General features: G+C 38.7%; 1 protein-coding gene across 1 annotated transcript in view; it reads right to left on the bottom strand.

Moving 5' to 3' along the window:
- The window catches only part of ECH2 (enoyl-CoA hydratase 2), a 355360-nt gene that overhangs the window by 170419 nt on the left and 161135 nt on the right, over nt 1-23806 (bottom strand). Inside the window, exons 3-4 of the mRNA XM_089411132.1 lie at nt 16745-16767; nt 16455-16560 (exon numbers count right to left, since the gene is read on the bottom strand). Coding sequence (XP_089267258.1) covers nt 16455-16560; nt 16745-16767 — 129 coding nt within the window. The remainder of the gene's footprint in view (nt 1-16454; nt 16561-16744; nt 16768-23806) is intronic.

A 23806-nucleotide genomic window follows, 5' to 3' on the forward strand; every position in this document is an offset into this window, starting at 1 on the left:
TCTCAGCAGACCCGTGTCATGTAATGACCTAGGTAAACCTACCTTTCTAGTGACAATCTCTTTTCTAGAGGTTTTTTGTCTCACCGATCCATTTTCGAATGGTTGACAGAGTTTTCCTCCAGTTTTACCCCAAAGCTGGAATGGATTTTGTCGCTATGATCTTAAGCGAATCTTAGTGTTCTATATCGAGTCTATGTAAAAGTGATTTGGGAATAATCATAACTATTTGGTTAGGTTATTTTATTACAAATTGCTTGGTCCGCTGGATTATATTTGTGTCGCAGAAATGAATAGTCTTGAAAATCATGATGTAAAGTGTCTTGAGGGTTGGAAAAATAATTTATCCCCTCATAGGTTAATTAATTAAATTTTCTGGCTAAAAAATTAATTAAAATCCTAAGCCAGAAATTTAGTTAATTATAGGTCATAGGTAAATTTAAATTCTCCGAAAGCAAAATCGTCAGTCCTAAAAAATTAAATTTTAAAAGGTCCCGGGACTAAGGTAAATTAATTATTTTGCCAAATTTTAAAAAATTGTTTGAGTTAATTAAAATTCATTTAATTAAAAATTTCAAATTTCTCCAAATATTTAAATAATTCGACATATGAGATTAAAAAAATAATAATCTTCATCAACAGTCGAGATTGCGTTGACGAGGATCATTCGAACTCGCTGTTGTATTATTTATCTTTAAATAAGAAGTCATTTGGCAATCGATTCATCCGACCTTTGAGTCGTGTGCTTAGCAAGAAGCTCTTGTGTAATCTTTTTCTGGATAATAAAGAAAAACTTTGGGGTTAAGTTCTGTTGGTGTTACTCTTCATGGGAATACTGTAAGATGTGTTGTTTTCATGCATAATTTTTTCTAAATCCATTGATGATAGCTTCTAAGCAGTGATTTGAGTATAGGTATCTTGTTCAGTTGCTAAGGTTTGAATAATAATCTAACTTTTGAACGTAATAGCAGGTATCTCTATTTATCTGAGTTTTATTATTATTTTCTTGCTCTATTTTTAATGGTTGGATCGATTTTTGCAAGGAAATCTTGATTTTAGATTCTCAGGCATTATGGGAAGTTTTCAGTTGGACCAGTCAACTCCCAATCTGTGTTCCCAGAAGAGCCCAGCGAAATTGTAAAGTTTTGTAGATGTTCTATGCTAAGAGCAATTTCACTTTTCTCACAGCAATCATACAAGTAGATAAGCAAAATGCAGATAGAACATATAAGCAGATCTTACAGAAGACAAATCAGAAACAAGAAAAATGTATGTGTTCGTTTCGGCAGTCAACAGGATGCTTCAACCAGCAAAGTCTCCTTTGGTCAGCCAGCCCAGCATGTGTCACAACAACCCTCCAGGTAGCTCGTACTTTAAGGATGAGAGAGGAAGATGAGAGTTGTGTTGTGTTCAAATTCTCTCCAACTTTTCCTGTATATATATATCCGTCAATGAGGGTGTGTGACACATCTGTTGGGCATGTGAGCCTACATTACAAAACTGGCTGACCTTGCACATATAATATATTAAGAATAATAAATTCAAAATATAAGTTCTGCTCATCGGATTAAGACTATTTTTATATGGATTTTACACCTCTCAGAAAGAGGAATCCAACAAAAATATTAGCCTCTTAATCTGAGCATCAGAACATGGAGTTTGGACCTAGTTGTCCAATTTTAACACTCCCTCTCAACTAGGGAGAACTCCATCTATTAGTGCAATTAACATCGTGAGTCATCCCGCCGAAACTTGCTTTGCTAGCTTCTTTATTTCAGAACAGAAGTGGGTCAGTCACAAAGACATCATTCCCCGACTGACATAATCAGTCCAGAGGTCCCAGACCTCACAAATCTTGATCCCAAATCAAGTGGTTGGACCATGCCATCCTAGATAGAGAGTACGGCAATCTCTGATGCGTCCATCAGTCTTTGCTAATAGTCTCTAGCTTTTCCACACCTCATTGCCAAATGAGAGGTACTTCCCATGAGCCCTGAACTCAATGGGTAGGATGCATACGGGGCACAGATTAAATGAGTGGCGAACCAGCTCAATAATCACAAGGGTGGGGCAGAAGCATTATGAGTGCTTATAGCTCCGAGAAGCTATCCCCAAAGCCCCCCAGAGCTCCCAGAGCTCATCGTCCAACAGGACCCACATCATAGGGTCTTTCCACGACACCAAGACTCTCACGGAAGGTTAGGAACTTGACCTTCCCCAGGGGCTTAGTGAGAATATCCGCAACCTGCTCATCAGTTCCTATATGATCGAGCCTTACGGCGCCTCGCTGTACCATATCCCGGATAAAGTGGTACCTGATATCAATATGCTTGGATCGGTCGTGGAACACAGGATTCTCAGTCATACGAATCCCACTCTGATTATCACAGAGTATTACAGTGGTATCTAGCACATGTTGGAACAGCTCACTAAAGAGCTTCCTCAACCAAACTGCTTCACAACAGGCCATACTAGCAGCAATGTATTCGGCCTCCGTGGTGCTCAAAGCCACCGACTTCTGCTTCCTGCTCATCCATGAGATCGAAGCAGAACCAAGATTGAAACAGCATCCAGATGTGCTCTTACGATCCACCACACTGCCAGCCCAATCGGCATCAGTATATCCCCGGAGTATCACACTCCCGGCAGTGTATCTCAGCCCATGGTTTATCGTGCCCCGAAGATATCTCAAAAGATTCTTGGCACCAACCCAGTGAAAATGATGAGGCTCAACCATCTGTTGACTCAAAGTATTCACTGCAAAACATATGTCCGGACGGGTGTTCACTAAGAACATCAAAGCTCCTATGAGTTGACGATACTCAGTAGGATTGGTCAAGATAGGCCCTGCAGCGCTGCCACTCAACTTCTTAAAGTTGAGTTCCATTGGTGTCGACACGGACTTACAGTCCACCATCCCAAATCTTTCCAGAAGCTTCACAATATACTTTCCTTGAGAAAGGAAAATCTCTCCAGGTCTCTGCCAGACCTCCAGGCCTAGGAAATAGTGCATCAGTCCTAGGTCTTTCATCTCGAACTCAGCAACAAGCTCCCTCTTACATTGATGAATGAGAGGGTCATCACCTGTCAGGAAGAGGTCGTCCACATACAGCACTAGAATGAGAGGCTTTCCTTCAGATCTAGGAAGATCTACTACTTTCTTCAGGGAAGCATCTTCGTCAAAAGTGACATCATGGCTTATCTCTACTTCCCTTTGACCAGGTACATAGACTCTATATGCCTTAGAAGTCTCACTGTAGCCCACAAACATTCCTTTCTTCCCAGTAGCATCCAGCTTACTTCTCTTTTCTTTCAGCACATGAAAATAGACAGGACATCCAAAAATTCTAAAATGTGAGACATCAGGTTTCTTACCAGAGAAAACCTCTTCGGGAGTTTTGGAGTCCAAAGCGGAATGAGGGCATCGGTTTTGAATGTACACAGCAATATTTGCAGCTTCTCCCCACAGAAACTTTGGAAGACCCTGGTCACATAGCATGGCACGGGCAGCTTCCACAATAGTCCTATTCTTGCGTTCAGCAACACCATTCTGCTCAAGAGTATATGCAGTGGTAGTCTCCCTCTTTAATGCCAGCTTCTCTGCAAAAGTCTTTGAACTCATTTGACTCATATTCAGTGCCATTGTCAGTCCTCAAAATCTTGATCTTCTTTCCGGTCATATTTTCCACCAAGGCTTTGAAGGTACGGAACCACATGAAAGCCTCATCCTTCTTCTTCAAGAGGTATATCCAGGTTTTGCGAGAGAAGTCATCAGTAAATGTCATATAGTAAGAACATCCCCCCAGGGATGTTACAGGCAACATACCGGAAAGATCAGAATGGACCAGTTGCAATATCTCAGATGTCTTTGTGACACTTGAGGGGAAAGGTCCCCTTGTATGTTTTCCTTCAGCACAGCCCTTACATACACCTTTATGATTATTTCCAAAATCAGGCATCCCTGTCACCACCTTCCTTGCTTCGGGAAGAGCCTTGTAATGAAGGTGTCCAAATCTTCGGTGCCATAGTTCGGTTTGACGGATAGTATCACAAGTCATAGCTCCCAACGGACTCCCTCCAACCTGGTAGAGTGTACCAACTCTAAAACCAATTGAGATAGCTTCCTTGAAGCTCTTCTTCCACATGAGTACCTTTCCATCAGAGAAAGTTACATTGAATCCTTTGTCTTCCATGGCAGATACAGACACAAGGTTCTTCTTCAATTTGGGTACATAGAGTACATCTTGTAGATGGAGGACTTGTCCTTGAGACAAGTGGAGAGTCACAGTCCCGATCCCTTTCACAGGATAAGTGGCATTATCCCCAAGGATAATTTCTAGATTAGTATCCCTTTCAACCATGTCAGAAAGTGCTTCCTTGAATCCGGTGATGTGTCTTGAGGCACCACTATCGATTAGCCAGACATCCATAGTGTCGGGCGGAGATGCAGCTGAGAGAGCAAATATTAGAATATACTCATTTCTTTTATCAACAACATTAGACTCCTCATACCTGGTATTTCTGGTCCTTTTAGAAGGTGGATGGTTTCCTTCAAAGTGAGCCTTCCTCTTTCCTTGGAACCACCAGAGTTCTTCTTTCGGGAATGAGCAACATAGGCAGCATTTCTTTCATTATCAAATTCCTTCATCCTTGTTTCTTCTTGCATACATCTAGACAGAAGCTCATCAAAGTTAGGGATGGTATTATTGTTGAGAATGGTTGCCCTTAGGATCTCTGCACCATAAAGACCACGACAACACTTCACTGTACTGCTTCTTTCATTATACTTAAACTGTAATAATCATGTTACTACTTCTTGTGACCCTTGTCATTGTGACTGCTTCTGAGATCATATTCATGTCGAGATCACTAGATCCGAATACAATGGAGACTATTGATATGATATATCTCCTTTTTCAGGGATGTCGAGAATCAATGTCATCACCTAAACATACTTCATTAATCTGGTTATGCTGAGACAGTAATATATATGAAATAGAGATAATATTCAAGATGACCTTCGTTGATCCGAGAGAGTTGATCCGTCACTGCTCCGTTTGAGTATACCGAGACTGTAGCTCTTGATTTGATTGTCACTGCTTAGATTGCAGTAGACACAGTCATTATTGAAATTCTCTTCAACGAGATTATATGCCGAGACTGAGACAGTATCTTCAGGATCACTGTGATCTCTATTAGGCCGTGAATATGATTAGCCCAGACTTCATGCCAAAACTGCATCCTCATCTGAGATCTTCTCTGGTCCATCTATCCGAGATTTGCACCTGCAATTTGAGAACGTATTTAGCGCAGAACTTGCCTCACTGTTGTGTCCTCATCGAAGTCATTACTGCTCCATACAGCCGAGATCATAACTGTATCTAAAACCGAAACAAAGTGCAGTCAAACCCTACTGCGACTCCTTCATTTCTTGCGGATTCATTATTCCTCAACTGCGGCTATAATTGTCACACTTGTATGGCGTATATATATATATGTATATATATCATGTATATGTATCCAAACTTCACGTAGAATGGCCATACCTGTATAGCGCTGTAATCTTCTGCCCACGTGATAGTCTATTCACAGACCTGCGTTATACTGCAAATCTCTGTCCGCGTGGCAGTCTATCAACGGACCTGTAATTGTCGTAGATCCTTGTCCACGTGTCTACCCACCGGTAGACCTGCTATACCTGACTCACGGGATCAACCTTCGGTTTAATCACCCAACCGAAACATCAACCCGACAGCCCACTACCTCTGCGCTGTAGATTTCTGTCCACGTGTTGCTTCAACCATGTGACAGTCTTTTACCCAACCGCTAGCCCAATATAATTGTTCTGACAACTCCTGCATACATGTAAACCTCCACGCTGTTTATTCAAACGATCCACGCCTTCTATAAACCTGTGCGTTACACGTCCAGCTGTCTGAACATTATTTGCCAACAGTTTGTAAACAGACCACCGATACAACACTTTGACAGTTTGCTCCAACCGCATCAATGTATATATAAACCTGCGTATATATATATAACCCTGTTCACGCGTTATCTCAGCAACCCTGCGCAATCTCCTTTGCTGTTTGCTCCAAACGCATCAGCGTATATATATATATATAAACCCGCGTAATCATATGCACTTCTGTCCACGTAACAGTCTTCTATCCTGTCCACGTGACAGTCCAGCAGCTATCCACCGATATAACAAATCCGACAGCCTGCTATAAACCTCTGCGCTGTTTTACCATGCCTTTAAAACCCTACGTAATTATATATACAACAGCTGTCCGAATTCTGTTCACCAATATTCTCTCTCTCGCCGTTAATTCAACCGACATGAATTAACGCCTGCACCTTATCTTCTGATGCGCCTGAACCATGCGCATTAGAACTGCGCAGCTAACCCGAGAGACTCCATTTTCTTCGATGATGATTGCTATAGATAGAGTTTGTCTTCACCTCAGCTCTGATACCATGTAAAGTTTTGTAGATGTTCTATGCTAAGAGCAATTTCACTTTTCTCACAGCAATCATACAAGTAGATAAGCAAAATGCAGATAGAACATATAAGCAGATCTTACAGAAGACAAATCAGAAACAAGAAAAATGTATGTGTTCGTTTCGGCGGTCAACAGGATGCTTCAACCAGCAAAGTCTCCTTTGGTCAGCCAGCCCAGCATGTGTCACAACAACCCTCCAGGTAGCTCGTACTTTAAGGATGAGAGAGGAAGATGAGAGTTGTGTTGTGTTCAAATTCTCTCCAACTTTTCCTGTATATATATATCCATCAATGAGGGTGTGTGACACATCTGTTGGGCATGTGAGCCTACATTACAAAACTGGCTGACCTTGCACATATAATATATTAAGAATAATAAATTCAAAATATAAGTTCTGCTCATCGGATTAAGACTATTTTTATATGGATTTTACACCTCTCAGAAAGAGGAATCCAACAAAAATATTAGCCTCTTAATCTGAGCATCAGAACATGGAGTTTGGACCTAGTTGTCCAATTTTAACAGAAATTAGCTCCAGGATTATCATAAGATTTTACTAATGATACACGAAAGGTTTCGAGTTAGCACCTCCTTTAAAATTAAAAAAATTAATTTTTTGTGTGGAAAATTGATAGATATGATTGTTGAGAGTTTTAGATTCTCAGATCTGGGAGCGAAGTTGGACTCATACTCCTCATATCTGATAGATCTACCATTTTTGTGCATAGATCTTTAATGTTTCTTGGTTTTCTAGCTTGGGTTTCTGGCTTTTATTTATTTTTGTATATTTGGGTTCTGGGTGTTTTTGTTTTTGTTTTTGCAGGTACAGTGTGCAGATCTGAAAGATAAGTTTAATTTGAAGCTAGATCTAGGCCTTGGAGGGTAAGATCTGGCCTCAATACCATTTTGCAAGGATAATTGTTCAAAAGATTTTATAGTCTAAAGGGTTTCAAATTTTCTAAAGATTTCATAAGTTTTGTGAAAGGAAATCTGAAGCAGGAATATATCATTTAAAAAATATACATTTCTGGGTATATCTTGAAGTTTTTTGGCTATCATGTTTTGCTACGGTTTTTTCCTTTCTTTCGAAAAATTCGAATTTTTTTTACCCTCCTCTCTGCTGCCATTTTTGTTGTCTTTGCCAGCTTACACGCAGCTAAACGCTGCCATACCCCTGCTACCCGCATCCTTTCCCTGTGTTCTTTCCATCCCTCATTCCTTCGTTGTCAAACGCTGGCATACCCCTGCTACTCGCGTCCTTTCCCTGTGTTCTTTCCATCCCTCATTCCTTCGTTGTCAAACGCTACCAACGAAGCCCCTCGCTACTACCCACGTCCTTTCCCTGCATTCTTTCCATCCCTCATTCCTTCGTTATCAAATGCTGCCAACGAAGCCCCTCGCTACCCTCTGCTGCCATCCAAGCTTCAACCTACAAGAAAACTCGCCCATCAACCTGTCATATCCACGTCCAAGCTAACCCCTATTCTCTGCGCGGCCCAAACTCATCCCTTGCCCGCAGCTCCTTCCTCCCTCGTCCGTCGACTTTCTTCCTCTGCATCCTCACTACCTGCATTCTCCTTTCCCTCATCGTTGCTACTGCTTGTTCCTTACGCCTCTCCCTCAATCCCCTCACTTGATTTCCTCCTGTCGCGTGCTCTCTCGACCCCACATTCCTCAAACTCTTCGTAGTCACCTCTCCATACGCCATCGTCGAGCCTGCAAAAATTCTCACATTCAATTTCGTTTTTTCTTTTGTTTTTTGTTTTACATGTATTAGGGTTAGGTTCTTTTTATGTAAAATTAGATTTCATTTTATTCGTCTTTTGTTTTGTTTTGTTTGTTTATATATATATATATATATATATATATCTTTTTTACGTTGATTTTTAACTTTGGTTTCGATCGTTCTCATTTCTTTTTTTGTTTTGATTTTGTTTTTTTTTGTTTTAATTTTTCAATTTTAATTCATGACTTTGATTTTATGTATTGATTTCTTTTTCAACTTCTATATTTTATTTTGATTTTGTTTTTTTTTTTAATTAAAAATCTAAAAAATTTAAAAAACATTTAAAAATCTAAAATAAACTAAATTTGTTTGGTGACTTTGATTACTAATGAAATAAATCAAAAGCAGAGCTTAAGCTTTAATATTTGAAAAAATTTAATTTTTTGTGTGGCCTATGGCCCATAAAAAAATTTCAAATTGATTAAAGTCTTTTGATTTGATTTTTTAGTCACATTAAAAAATTCATTTACCACATTACACGTTGCTTCATAAGCTTAGCATTTACTTAAGGGATAATTAACATTCAAATTTAAAGTTCCTTGGTGTCTTTGGTGTTATGTGTAAAATTTTCATTTTTTGTGGTAGTGATTTCTCTATTGTCAAGTGCGATTAATGTTTTAAAATCACATTGACTATAGGACAAAGATAAATTCTTCTAAGATCTGAAATTTAATTGCTAGAAACTCTTGCATGATAAAGGTTTGGACGTTGACATTTAATTGTTCATGATCGTCGCTTTGCCACATTTATAAATTGTTATGGATAACTTGTTTTTGTTTAGTCTATGGTTAATGGAATACATAGGCACTGGTCTAAAACCATTTATTTTTTGTGATTGCATCGTATTTGTATTAATTGTTTAATCTATCCATCGTAGTTGACCAAGACTTGTTCTAAATTCATCAAGTTGTCCATCTTTAAGTCTCCTAGAGCCTGTGTTTCACAGGCTATTCTCATTCATTCACCTTAGGGACTACCCCCTTTGACTTGTCTAGGAGAGAGTCTAAACGGAGTTAGTAAAGATTAGAGTGACAGCCCTTACTCTGAGCATTATCACGGTGCCTAGACACTTTGTGCGACAACAAAAGGCATCAAAGAAAGATCACACAAACTCTTAACATTTTTCTTGTAAGACCTCTCAACCCCTTTCAAAGTCGAATTTTTTGAAGAGGCCATGGATAAAGAGGAGAGTTGCTATTTGGCAAGGCCATGGGCTTTTTTGAGGAGGATTGGCTGCTTGTTTTGAGCAACATTGTATTCACCTTTGGAGGCCCAGCCTTGGGGCATCAAGAGACACTTAACTTCTTCAATCTTGAGAGATTTTCTCATTGTACTTCCTTCATTTTTTGAATTTGACTTTCAAAAAGGAGATCTAGAGCCTAAAAAACATTATTGAATAGTAAAAACTCCTCTTGAAGATTTAATTGAGACCTCTTGAAGGTTCTTCATTTTGTAACATCTAATAAAAGTTTGTTTTTCATGTGGGAGCTTGGGTTTTCACCCAAGGCATCATTTTCTCTTTTTGCAAAAGGAGGAACATGTGGGTGGCTTGATTTTGAGCTAGTTTTATTAGTTTTTTTCATCTTGCATGCCTTAAAATTAACACATCACTTTCACAATTTAATTTTCTAAATTTGCTTTCGTTACTTATTTCCACGCTTTTCCATTTCAAGTTTAGCTTTCAAGCACTATTCTAAATCTTACTTTTGGAATGCAAGGCATCTCATTTCAAGTAGCAAAGTCAATTTAATTACTCTAACAATTTGCTTCATGTTGGTCTCACAATAGACTCATTATTTACATGTTCATTTATGTTATTTGCTCATTTTGCAATCATATAAATTTCAAGCTTCATTGTTTTAGTTGGTTATTGGTTTATCCTTTGTCAAAGCCATTATTTTTAGCAACTTACAAATTATATGTTCATGAAGCTTATGTATCTTGCATTATCTTGAGCAAATATCCAAGTTATCTTTCTTTGGAAATATTTCCATTTACTCAAAGCAAAGCATTTAGTAATCTTACTTAATTCATGTGCAAGCTAATTTCCTTTTCCAATTGAGTTTACATTTTGCAATTTACTTTGAGCACTATTTCCATTATATTGAAAGCATTGCAAATCTTTATTTGGAAAACTTACTTACATATCATATTCGGCATTTTAGCATAGTTGCATCTTAATTTAATTTACTTCCAAGCATAAGCTTGGTTGAAAGACATTTTTAGGGACCCCTTTATTCCATAAACTTGAGGGACATAAACCCTCTTTTGTGGTTAACACGTGACCTTGCAGTCGTCAGAGCCACAGTGTCCACAGCGTAGAGGCATTGGGTATGTTGGGTAATCCAAGAAAGGTATCGTTAATATAATCATTGTTGTCTTTCTCTTGGACCCCTTCCACAACTCACATACGAGACTTGTTTCAAAATAGTCAAAAGAAAGGTCACATCTAGAATAGGCATTTAGATTAAAAGTAACCAAGATAATTGCATCAAACTTTAGTTTAGGTGCATTTCATGTTAATATAATTTACTATTTTACTTGCAAATTATCTATGCACTTGTTATTGATAAATGTGTTTTGAATTGAATATTTTATTTGGGCAAATATCTTTTTATTTATTTTTGCAAGTTCTAACTTGTTTCCTTTTGCAAGACATTTCCATATTTGCTTCCTTGCATGCTTTGAATGATCATATATTTTAAAAGCATTTCTTGAAAGCATATTTTATATCTTGCATTGGTATCATATCTTGCTAACATATTTTGTTTGATTGACGAGATTGTTAGTGTTTCAATTTGAAGCACATTCATTTTATTTTGAACAAGTGCTATTAGTCCAAATGCAATATTTAAAGGCATTGGTTTATATATGCTTATCATTATCTGATGTGTTGATGGTTATTGAAGTTCATTTTATTTCATATTGCTCACATCATATTTGCTCATAATTTTTAAAAGTAATCCATTTCACTCTAACATCTCCTAGAAACCTTCTAACTTAGTTTTCCTTTAGGGACCACCCCCCTTAGCTAACCTAGGAGAGAGCTTAAATGGAGAGAGTTGGGAATAGGTGACAGCCCCCATCTCTTTAATTTGCCACCAACCACACCTTGTGGCATTAAGGGTTTTTCTCACTAACTTAGGTGTGTGTGATAGGGGGCAAGTGAACAGGCTCAAATCTTAGATTTAAATTTTTCGCAAAGATATTTTCTCTATGGGCCGACAGATTTCCTCTTCTCTGGTGCAAAGTTTTATGTTAATTTGTTATCTTGCAGAGAAGGTTTCAAGCTTTTTCATTAAAGGAGCTTCTACGTCTTTTTGGGGCTTGAAATCTAAATTTTTGAGGCTCTTTCTCCCTCAGGACGAGATCATGAAGAGGCCATCTCCTTGTCCTTTTTGCAGCCTTCCTTCATTTGACATAGCTTAAGTTTTGAATTAATATTTTGTGCAAAGGTTCATCTAATGAAGTGAAAAGGAAGCACTGGTTCGAGAACCCCACCCTTCGGTTCGTGAACCCGTGCAACATAGTGATAAGCTAATCTCATTATAATCTTGTGTTCTAAGTGCTTATCATAAATCTTGATTATAAGTATATTAGTATTTCACCTTTTGAAGCATCGTGTTCAAATTATATCTCATTGAACTATTACACTAACATTTGCATTTCATTTTCATATTAGATCTAGATGTGCATCTCTAAAATTTACCTCCAAGCATAAGCTTAAGCTTAGTTGATAGACATTTTAGGACCAACTTCCTTAACTTTCATTCAATTTGATTAATTTGAGTTTGGAGTAAAGTTAGAACACATGACCTTGCAGTTCTCTTGCGGCGAATCCGTGTAGGAACGAAGAGACATGGATTGTCAATAAGTCTAGGTGGGTTATTGTTAATGATGGACTAAGCACCTCCTCAACCTATCCTTCTTGCAAGCCACCCCAGTCCTTACCAAGTTTTGAGAAATTGAGGGTAAGCTTCACCATAGTTTAGGCATATAATTAAAATCAACCAAGATCACTTGCACCACAAATTGTCTAACCTTGCATTCATTCAACTAACATTACCTCATTTTGCATTATACAAGTTGATTTGTGAGAATTTCATATTACTTGCAATATTTCATTGCTCTTGTACTTGTTATTTGATCATTGGTCCTTGATATTGTCCTATCTTCTTTATCCCTGAAATTCCATCCGGTTGGAGAGATATTAAAATAATTAATATTTTTAATGAGGTTCCTAAGTCTAAACTTAGGAAAATCAAAATATTAATGGGTATTAATATAAAACTAGGTGAGAATGTTCTAAATGACATGGATCAAGCCAAATCTAATCTTAGCTATTGATTAGGGACATAATCTCAGATGTTGAAGATTCAACACGAAAATTATAAGAGGAGGCTTGAGGGTCAGTTGGAGATACACCATGATTGATCAGTGAGTTCGATTTTCTGGAGTGGGGCTTGCTAAGAAAATCCAAACAAGTGATCTGTTGCAACGAGGGGCAGTGAGTACATAGCAGAGAGGAAAAGATAGTGCCTAAGGGTCAACGCAATGACTGAAGAGGCTGACGGACAGGCAGCTAGAGCTACACAGAGGCAGCAGGAGCCACGCAGAGGCAGCTAGAGACTGCGCAGAGGCTGAGAGGCATGCGTGGGTGACGTAGAAGGCCAGAGAGCTGACACAGAGAGGCAAAAGGCTGACGTAAACCGTTCAGGAGCTACGCTAAGGCTAGAAAGGCTGACGCAGAGCCTAGGAGAAGCGCCCAAAGGATTTTCGTGGGGTAGACTAGAGCTGAGGGGCTGAATATCTGTCTCTGAGAAGAGGTATTACTGTCGTGTAACAATCTTTGTTAGGTGAGCCAATTCGGCACCCTAGTTGTACTCAAGAAATCTGCATAATAATAAAACCCTTAGAACAGTTGCACCAGTTTTCCTGCATTGGGTTTTTCAAGGTACAATTGTCCAAAACTAACAGTGTCCCTTGTGTGTTTGACTCAGTATTTCAGTTGTTGATCTGTATATGAGTTAAGGTTGCATTTCTGTTTATTTCAGTATTTATATGTATGAATAACTTGTTAATGGAATAAACATGTAGGAGAAATAAACCAGATAATGCAGTAGGGATTTCTAACGTGTCAGAATTAAAAATTTCAACATTTCTCCCTCAAGAAGAGATCATGAAGAGGCCATCTCCTTCTCCTTTTTGCAGCCTTCCTTCATTTAACATAGCTTAAGTTTTGAATTAATATTTTGTCCAAAGGTTCATCTAATGAAGTAAAAAGGAAGCACTGGTTTGAGAACCCCACCCCTGGGTTCGTGAACCCGTGCAACATAGGTGATAAGATAATCTCATTATAATATTGTGTTCTAAGTGCTTATCAAAAATCTTGATTATAAGTAGATTAGTATTTCACCTTTTGAAGCATCGTGTTCGAATTATATCTCATTGAAGCATTGCACTAACATTTGCATATTAGATATAGATGTGCATCTCTAAAATTTACCTCAAGGCATAAGCTTATAGAAATTTTAGGACCAACTTCCTTAACTTTCATTCAATTTGATAAATTTTAGTTTGGAGTAAGGTTAAAACATGTGACCTCGCAGTTCTCTTGCGGCCAAATCCTTGTGGGAACGAAGGCACGTGGATTGTCAAGAAGGCTAGGTGGGTATCATTAATGATGGACTAAGCACCGCCTCAGCCTATCCTTCTTGCAAACCACCCCAATCCTTACCAAGTATTGAGAAATTGAGGGTAAGCTTCACCATAGTTTAGGCATATAATTAAAATCAACCAAGATCACTTGCACCACACATTGTCTAACCTTGCATTCATTCATCTAACATTACCTCATTTTGCATTCTACAAGTTGATTTCTGAGAATTTCATATTACTTGCAATATTTCATTGCTCTTGTACTTGTTATTTGATCATTGATCCTTCATATTGTCCTATCGTTTGTGAACATCTCTTTAAAATACAAGTTTCATTTACCTTGCAAGTTATATCTTACTGCTCATATTTCAATTTTGTGCTATCTCTTGTACTAACTTTGTCTTGCAGCATTACTATCTTTGTAACTTGAAATATTATTTTCATCTGCAAGTATAATATCTTTACTTGAGCAATGTTTATAAGGCACGGGTCTCTCATCTTTATATCTTGTTGAATGCCATATTGAGCTAAATTGAATCTATCTTTTAATATTTGCTCAATAATATTCATACTTGCTAATTAATCCTTAAATCAAGTTACTTTAAGAGGTCATTGTCTTGCCCTTTATCTCCTAGAACTTGTTGTCTTCAACAAGTGTCCCTTTACTAATCATCTTTAGGGACTACCCCCCATAGCTTACCTAGGAGAGAGCTTAAACAAAGAGATTTGGGATCAGGTGACAACCCCTTCTTTGAGCGTTGCGCCTTAAAGACTATACCTTGTGGGGTTGAAAACTTTTCCCACATTTGTACGTCTTAGGCGACAACAGACCCATTATAACTTCTCAAATTGTTCTTAATGTGTAACTTTTGGAAGCCCCCTGATTCATCAAGGGAATTTATTGTAAGCTCTTTTCAAAATCCCTTTTTCCAAAAAAAGTGATTCATTGCAATGTCTCTCTCTCCATCCCTCATCTTATAAGAGATTTAATAAAGAAGTTCTTTTTTTCTTGGGATCTAGGGAAAAATTTTCCCTAAGCATCCACCTTTCCTATTTGGGGAAGTGTCTTGTGTTGTGCTTGAATGATTATCTTTTCTTGTCAAACTAAAGTAGAATAGAATATAATAGATTTGAGGTTTCTGCAATCTACATTTTGTGTGGTTATGTCTTCTGGATTCATCGCATTGCATTGTTTTATGTATCGACGTTTCGAACCATCCTCCATGGTTCATCCAGAAGACATAACCACATAGAATAGAATAATCACATCTGAGTAGTTGGCTAATTTTTACTTCATGCATCTAATATTTCTTATGCAAGCTAGTTCCATTATTTCATGTATCTAATTCCATTTTCATTTTATTAAGCATTTAGCGAATTTCATTCTCATACAAAGCAATTTTCTTGCAATAGTTATATTTACTTTGCAAGCATCAATTTATCTCCAGCTTGCTGGTTGAAATAGTCTAATTAGGGACCCTTCTTCCCCTAAGTCTTCTTATTCTAAGATCAGGGCCCTGGCAAGGATAAAGCCTAGGAAAGAAGTTGAATTGCAACTTGTTTCAATCTTGAAACTAATTAACTTAATCTTAAGTGGCAATCTAATTTAATTTAAAACGAACCAAGAGCATATTACATCACATTTTTACTTCAGCAATTTTGTACTTGATCTTTTGCCTTTGCTTCCAAAGTTTATCATTTATATTTCCAAGGCATTTCATTTTCAAGTACTTTGTCTTTCATGTGATTTTCAAAGCAATTACATTTTGGGCAATTATCTTTTCAATACTTATTTCCAAGCGCTTACTTTCAAAGTCATTTCCTTTATTTGGAATATTTATCCTTGCAAGTACTTTACATTTGACACTACTCTACAATCGCTTCATCCTATTTATTATTGCAATATTTCGACTTGTAAATGGTTAAGGTCATATTGCCCATGGAATTGATGTATATGCTTTGAATTCATTTGATGCAGGTTACATATTGAAAAGTGAATGTACCTTGGTCATTGTAATTAACTCCTAGAACTTTACTTGTTTAAAATAGATTAGTCAAGCCTAGTTATTTTTATAGGGTCCACTCCCTTGGCTTTGCTAGGAGTTAACCTAGACAGAGGAGTTGAGATTTGAGTGACAGCGACTCAACTCAAAACTTGCCCCGAAGGCCACACCAAGTGGAGTTAAAGAGTTTCTCCACGATATCCCAGGTGTGGATTCAGGTGGGAACACTTTGGAAAAACCAAGAGGAGTTATAAACAAACTCTTGTGCAATCAGATCCAGATTCCAAACAGGACTAGAGACCTATGCATTGAAAATTGCTGGTAAATCTCTAGGAATCATGTGTACATGTGTTGCCTCCAAGCCAAAAAGTATATGTGTTGCCTCCAACCCAGAAAGTAGGTGTCAAAACAGATAGGATAGTGAAAGAGAAAGAAGAAAAGTAAATGAAGACATCAAATCTCAAAATTTTAGGAACTAGTATATTTTTGCATTAAAAAAGTTACCTGAATACAGGATTGCCCATCTTGATGGTAAACATATTTCAATTCTTTCTCATCAACAGCATCAGCCCCGCATGCACCAACACCAAGTGCATAAAGTGCCACATCCCTTCAATTCATCCAAATACATAAGAAAATGTTATAATAATATATCATCAGAAGTGTCATAGCCAAAAACACAACATTCGAGGTATGAAATTAGAAAAAGCTACCTCAAAGATGTCATGAAGGCATAAGATAAACTATAACTCTCAATACTACAAAAGAATGGACACAAGCATGATGTATCATACCTTTCAGTGTACGTGAATGTTGACTGAGGTTAGGCCAGTGCAATGGACATGTCAAGGATAGAGCTTATCAGTTAAAAATTCTGAAACAGACTATTTACTTTGAGCAAAGTTTATAAATTTACTGAAATTTGCAAAAAAAAATTAATACAAACAGAGGAACTTCAGAAACAAGTTCTTTTGGAAGTACATTCAGACAAATTCATCCACATGATAGACAGACAATGCATGTAGGATCCAAGGAAAATACAAAACCAATGTTTGATGGAGAAGTTCAGACAAGAAAATATATGGAAGGAGATTATGTATTCATTGACAATGGAGTGGATGCCTCTACAATGACTTTGATAGTTTGTCATATATGATACATATTCTTGAAGAAAAATGTGACTGTTCTTATGATAAGTTATCACCTTTGATAACTTCATCATTTATCAATGAAATTGGTGTTGTACATATTTTGTCCACTCACTTGAGGTTCCTAGTATTAAGAAAGATCACTGATACCTGTAGCAACACCTTGTGATGGTTCTTTTTGTTCCTCATGAGACACTAGTCTTCGTCAAACTCTACCTTAAGTGTTACTTCATAATCTGGCATACAGAAACTATATTCTTTATCAATTCTGGCATATACAATACATCATGTATCTTCTTAATTTTCCCAAGAAGGATTTCTATAAGCACTTTTTATTTCCCAATGCAACTATCACCACCTGACATTTACTGTCATCCAATGTAGCAAAGCGTTCTTTGTTATGTGCCATGTGACCATGATACCTGAGACTATGTACCACACAAATCTATTGATGCACTCTGAGGTACAAACATTTATTCTCTTTAACTTCACCAGGACGGTCATATTTGTTTCCAGGGCTGTCATATTTGTTTCCAACATAGATATTTGACTGAATTTTCTCACAAATCAAATTTCTTTCTTTTACACTTTCAAAATGACCAGGTTTACCACAATTCAAACATTTACCTTTACCTGAACTTGTCCTTCCCTTCTTTGAGTCTTCACGATTTTCCTTGCCTTTACTCTCACCTCTAGCTCAAACTTTTTTCTCGTTAGACGGGGTTACCCCTCATGTTGTACGAGGATATTTTTTGCATTGGATTGTTATTGATATCAGTCGCATACTTTTGATTTCATCACAAATATCAGAGGTTTACAGGTTGATATCGATGAAAAAATTGACAGACTAGAGGCATATTATTTGTGCACACTTTCATAAAATTGCTTCCCTTGTTACAGTTTATCTGTTGACCACCTCAGCAGGTGCTGAGCCATTCTAATGAAAGTTGTCTGATTGCATGTTTGTCCTATCAGTTTGATTGCCCCATGAAACGAAGTCAAAGATGTTTCAATGCTTGGAATGAATTCACTTAGTCAAGGAGGCCTCTAGAATAATTTCGCATGGTAATTAGGCATAGGACAATTGCTTCAAGGTCTTTAGACTTCGGTGTGCAATATATGATGACTTATCAAGATACAATTTCGACAAAATATCTCTAGGAACATTCGTTCATTCATACATGGCCCATGACATGATGCAACGCTATAAAAAGACAAATTTCCACAATTTTGCATAAGAAAAGCAGTAAATTCAGCCTAGTATAGCAAAAATCCCCAGCTACATGCATGTGACATAAGAAAGTAACAAAATAACATAAAAGAGTACTTACATGTAAAAAAGAGTATATTCAATCATCATTATATGCCAATAGTGAAGCTCCAAGACAAAAATGAAGAGATCCAAAACATCAAATTTCGTCCATTCATCCAATTTCGTCCTCCAAAAAGAATAACGAAAATCTCAGAAGAGAGAATGATCCAATCCAAGTGATGATCAAAACAATTCATCACACTTGTATTTATACACTTCATAATTGTGAAAATTCTATCACTGCAGCAACTGATTTATTTTTCCTACTTATTCCACAATCAGTTATTTATGAAATTACTTCAATAAACATTAAAATTAAGTATTGTCGCAGATATCACACCGTAATATAGAAACAAACATATGCACAAGCATTAACACATTGACATAGATATTTTGGACAACAGTCCCCAGAAAAACCCAATGTGGGAAAACTGGTGCAGCAAGGGAGGATTTTATTATTCAGCATTTTTTCTGTACAACAGGGTGCCAAACTAACTTACCCACAGAGAGAAATAATTCTCCAGCACTTCTCCCAATCCCAGTGTCAGCTCGGTTGACCTTTGCGTGGCTCTCAAACCAACTGCGTAAGCCCCTACTTGACTGCATCAGTCCTAGGCCTCTCTACGTTACTCACGCAAGCCCAGCAAGTGACTGCACAGTCTTCTGCTGCCTCTCCTACCTCAACGCTAATCTCCAGTGGCTGATCCTGCCTCATTGCTCCGTACTTGCTGCCTCTTGACTGCTCACCAAACCACTGGTTCAATTTCTCAGCTAACCCCGCTCCAGAAATTGAACTCACTGGTCTCCCTCTGTGTTTTCTCCAACTGACCCTCAAGCCTCCTCTTATACTTTTCTCGTTGACAAATCAACAGCCGAGATTAAGTCCCTAATCAACGGCTAAAATTAGATCTGGCTTGATCCATGACTTTTGGACCATTCGAACACAATTTTATATTAATACACATTCATATTTTATTTTCCCTAAGTTTAGACTTAGGGACTTCACTAAAAATATTAATTATTTTAATATCTCCCAAACTGTTTAGAATCTGCCCAAACCTTTTCTGGGTATTGGAGATCTCATGTGCCTTAGCCTCTCCACCAATTTTCGTCATTAGAGCACACCCAATCCTACCCCAAATCAACACTCCCTCTTAGCAAGGACTATGCTCTAGTTGTACTCCTCACTGAGTATCACCCTGATCATCCGGCATCGGTCCCTGTGCTGATGCTAAGCCTCCCTGCCCAACATCCTCTGCACTGCTGCATCCTGTACTGCTGCCCATGGCTTTGCTACTGCCACTACTGCATCTGTACAACAACTCCCTTTGCATCTGTGTTGTTGTTGGTCCTTTCTCCCAACACTGCATCCGCACTGCAACTCCCTTTGCATCCTTGCAGTTATCACTCCCATTTCTGCTACTGAAACGGGTTCTTTACCATCCCCATCTTTTCCCTGAAGTAGTCAAATTTTGTCCTTCCAAGGGCCTTGGTGAGGATGTCCGCCACCTGTTCTCCTATAGGAGTGTAGCTCAACTGTATAGCTCCTCGTTGGACACAGTCCCTAACAAAGTGACACCGGATATCAATATGCTTTGACCTATCATGAAACATTGGATTCTCAGAGAGCTTGATGCAACTCTGATTATCACACATGATCCTGGTCGCCTCCATATTCCTTCTGAATAGGTTCACAAGCAGTTTTCTAAGCCATATGGCCTCACACAAAGCTGTGCTTGCCACCATATATTCTGCCTCAGATGAGCTTAGAGCCACGGACTTCTGTTTCCTACTGCACCAGGAGGTCATTCTTGATCCAATGTTGAAACAGTACCCAGAGGTACTTTTCCGATCCACTGAACTTCCTGCCCAATCTGCATCAGTAAATCCACTCAATCTGATATCCTTACTCCTGGTGTATAAGAGTCCATAATCGATTGTTCCCTATAAATACCTGAGAACATGTTTGGCTGCTGCCCAGTGCGCCCTCTTCGGTTCCACCATGAACTGACTAAGGGTGTTGACAGAGTAGCAAATGTCCGACCTGGTATTGACCAAATACATCACGGACCGTATGAATTGCCTATATAGGGTGGGATTGACATCCTTGTCTTCTAATGCATCAATCTTCTTCCAATTGGTGATCATTGGCGTAGCCATAGGTCTACAGTCCTCCATCCTGAATCTTTTCAGGATTTCTGTAGCATACCTCCCTTGCCCAAGGAAGATTTCTCCCTTCTACTGCCAAACTTCCAACCCTAGGAAGTAGTGCATTCGTCCCAAATCCTTCATATCAAATTCTGTGGCTAGATTCTTCTTGCAATCCCCAATGAGTTTGGATGATCCTGTCAAAAAGAGATCATCCACATATAATACTAAGATTAGCGGCTCGTTCTCTACAACCAGATAGTAGATAGGGATCCGCGTCACTCTTGATAAACCCCATCTCCTGTAAGTAGCGATCTATTCAACCATAACATGCTCTTGGTGCTTGTTTGAGCCCATACAAGGCTTTCTTCAATCTTCATACATGAGACTTCTTCTCATGAGTTCCAAAGCCCTCTGGTTGTTCAATGTATACCTCCTCTTCTATTACCCCGTTCAGAAATGTCATTTTGACATCCATCTGATGGATCTCCCATCCCATCTAGGTTGCAAGAGATATCACGGTCCTAATAGATGTATACCTGGCTACCGGGGCGAAGGTCTCCTCATAGTCAATTCCTTCCATTTGAGCATACTCCTTAGCCACAAACCTCACCTTGTATTTCTCAACACTGTCATCTACAGCGTATTTGATTTTGTAGATCCATCTTGAACCTACCACTGATCTGTCTTGAGGTCTTGGCACCACCTCCCAAACATCATTTACCGTTATGGAGTTGTATTCCTTTACCATCACATCTAGCCAAATTTGATGTTGAGTTGCCTCCTTGAAACTGGTAGGCTCTCCATCCTGAGCTACTAATGCCTGATATCTATATGGTTGTTTTCGCTCCCTCTTATTGTTTCTTGGCGCACTGATGAAGTCCTCTGCATCTCGCAAAATCTGACGAAGTTCCCTGCTAGTTCCTCCTCTGCCAACAGGTGCTTCTGTTCGCTCCTCCTCCTCATCCTATCTTCCTGTCCTGAGGAAGAATTCTTTACTTCTGTTGGTTGAAGAGGCTTAACCAACAGCTCCTCTTTTGACTACTCCTCGGAAGGCATCTCACGAGATCTTTTGAAAGCCATGTCCTCCATGAAATTTACATCTCGTCGTACTACTACCTTCCTGCTCCGTGGAAGCTATATTTTGTATGCCTTAGCGTTCTCGCTATATCCTATTAGATATCCCTTTTCCGCAGTCTAATCCAACTTCTTCCTCTTTTCTTCGGGTATGCGCAATATGCTAAACTCCCAAATACCCTGAAATGACTAACTTCAGGTGTCTTCCCTGTGAAGACTTTCTCTAGAGTAATCTTGCCCACTACCCGATGAGGAGTCCTGTTCTGAACATAGACTGATGTGTTGCATGCTTCTGCCCACAGGAATTTTGGCATATTCTGATCATACATCATGGCCCTAATTGCTTCTACAATAGTCTTGTTCTTTCTTTTTGCTACCCCATTCTGCTTCGAATTATATGGAGCTGTCCACTCTCTTATGATGCCCTCCTTAGTGCAAAAATCAATGAAGTCCTTATCGACATATTCTCCACCATTATCTAAGCACAAAACTTTTGTTTTCTTCCCAGTCAGATTCTCCACTAGAGCCTTGAACTCCTTGAATCAACAGAAAACCTCATCCTTGGTTTTCAGAAAATAAATCCAAGTTTTCCTTGAGTGGTCATCAATGAAAGTAAGGAAATACTTGACACCACTAAGAGCTTTGACAGACATAGGTCCACAGATATCAGAGTGTATCAATCCTAGTACACTCTTGGCCCTATGTTTGCTCCCAGGAAATGTTGCCTTGGCATACTTTCCTAAAACACATCCCCTACATACATCATTTCGTTCCGTACTCAGATCTGGAATTCCTGTTACAGTGCTCATGAGAATTCTCAGAGCTCCATGGTGCAAGTGACCAATTCTTCTGTGTCATAGTTCGTTCAAGTCTTTGTCTCCATGACTGTCTATTAGTGCCATTGGTGATTCTAGTTGCAATCTATACAACCGATTACTTTTAATCCCAATTTGCACTTTCTTTTTCCAGCTCGGGTGTTTGACGTATACCTTCTCCTTGATGAAGTAGACATCATAGCCATTGCCTTGTAGTTGCGACACAGAAAGTAAGTTCATCCCCAATCCTAGTACATGCAGTACATTTGTAGCACAAAACCGTTCTCCCGATTCTGTTTGAAAAACTATGGTACCCTTCCCTACTGGAGTACACTTTGCCTTGTTCCCCATGGTGATCTGAAAGTTCATCTTCTCTTCTCAATATTTTGATAAACACTCCCTGATTCCCATCATATGCCACGAAGCTCCACTATTTATGTAACATACTTCTAATGATGCAGCATTAGTCATACACGCCACTTCTTCTTCTAGCCTGGAAGCCAACATAGAGAAATCGAAATCTCTTTCTCTTGTGCATTCTTCTGAAAATCTGTGTGAGCCCCCTAACGTGGATGCCTCTGCATCATGGTCTCGACCCATAACTAATTTTCCCTTTCTATCTCTGATTACTTGATCTGATATCATGTGAAAATTCTATCATTGCAACCATTGATTTATTTTTCCTACCTATTCCACAATAAATTATTTATGAAATTACTTCAATAAATATTAAAATTAATACTGCTATAGATATCACACCGTAATACAGAAACAAACATATGCACAAGCATTAACACATTGACACAGATATTTTGGACAACAATCCCCGGAAAAACCTAATGTGGGAAAACCGGTGCAGCAAGGGAGAATTTTATTATTCAGCAATTTTTCTGTACAACAGGGTGCCAAACTGGCTTACCCACAGAGAGAAATAATTCTCCAGCACTTCTCCCAATCCCAGCGTCAGCTCGGCTGACCTCTGCGTGGCTCTCAAACCCTCTGCATCAGCCCCTGCTTGACTGCATCATTCCTGGGTCTCTCTACATCACTCACACAGGCCCAGCAAGTGACTGCGCAGTCTTCTGCTACCTCTATGTCTGCTTGAAAAGCCCTGCGTCTGCCTCTCCTGCCTCAGCGCTGATCTCCAGTGGTTGATCCCGCCTCTCTGCTCCGTACTTGCTGCCTCCTGACTGCTCACCAAACCACTAGTTCAATTTCTCAGCGAACCCCGCTCCAGAAATTGAATTGATTGGTCTCCCTCAGTGTTTTCTCCAAGTGACCCTCAAGCCTCCTCTTATACTTTTCTCGTTGACAAATCAACGGTTGAGATTAAGTCCCTAATCAATGGCTAAGATT

Source organism: Pinus tabuliformis, chromosome 3_1 (assembly GCF_031772625.1).
Source record: "Pinus tabuliformis cultivar Carrire ecotype Pingquan chromosome 3_1, CPIR1, whole genome shotgun sequence".
Classification (NCBI taxonomy): domain Eukaryota; kingdom Viridiplantae; phylum Streptophyta; class Pinopsida; order Pinales; family Pinaceae; genus Pinus; species Pinus tabuliformis.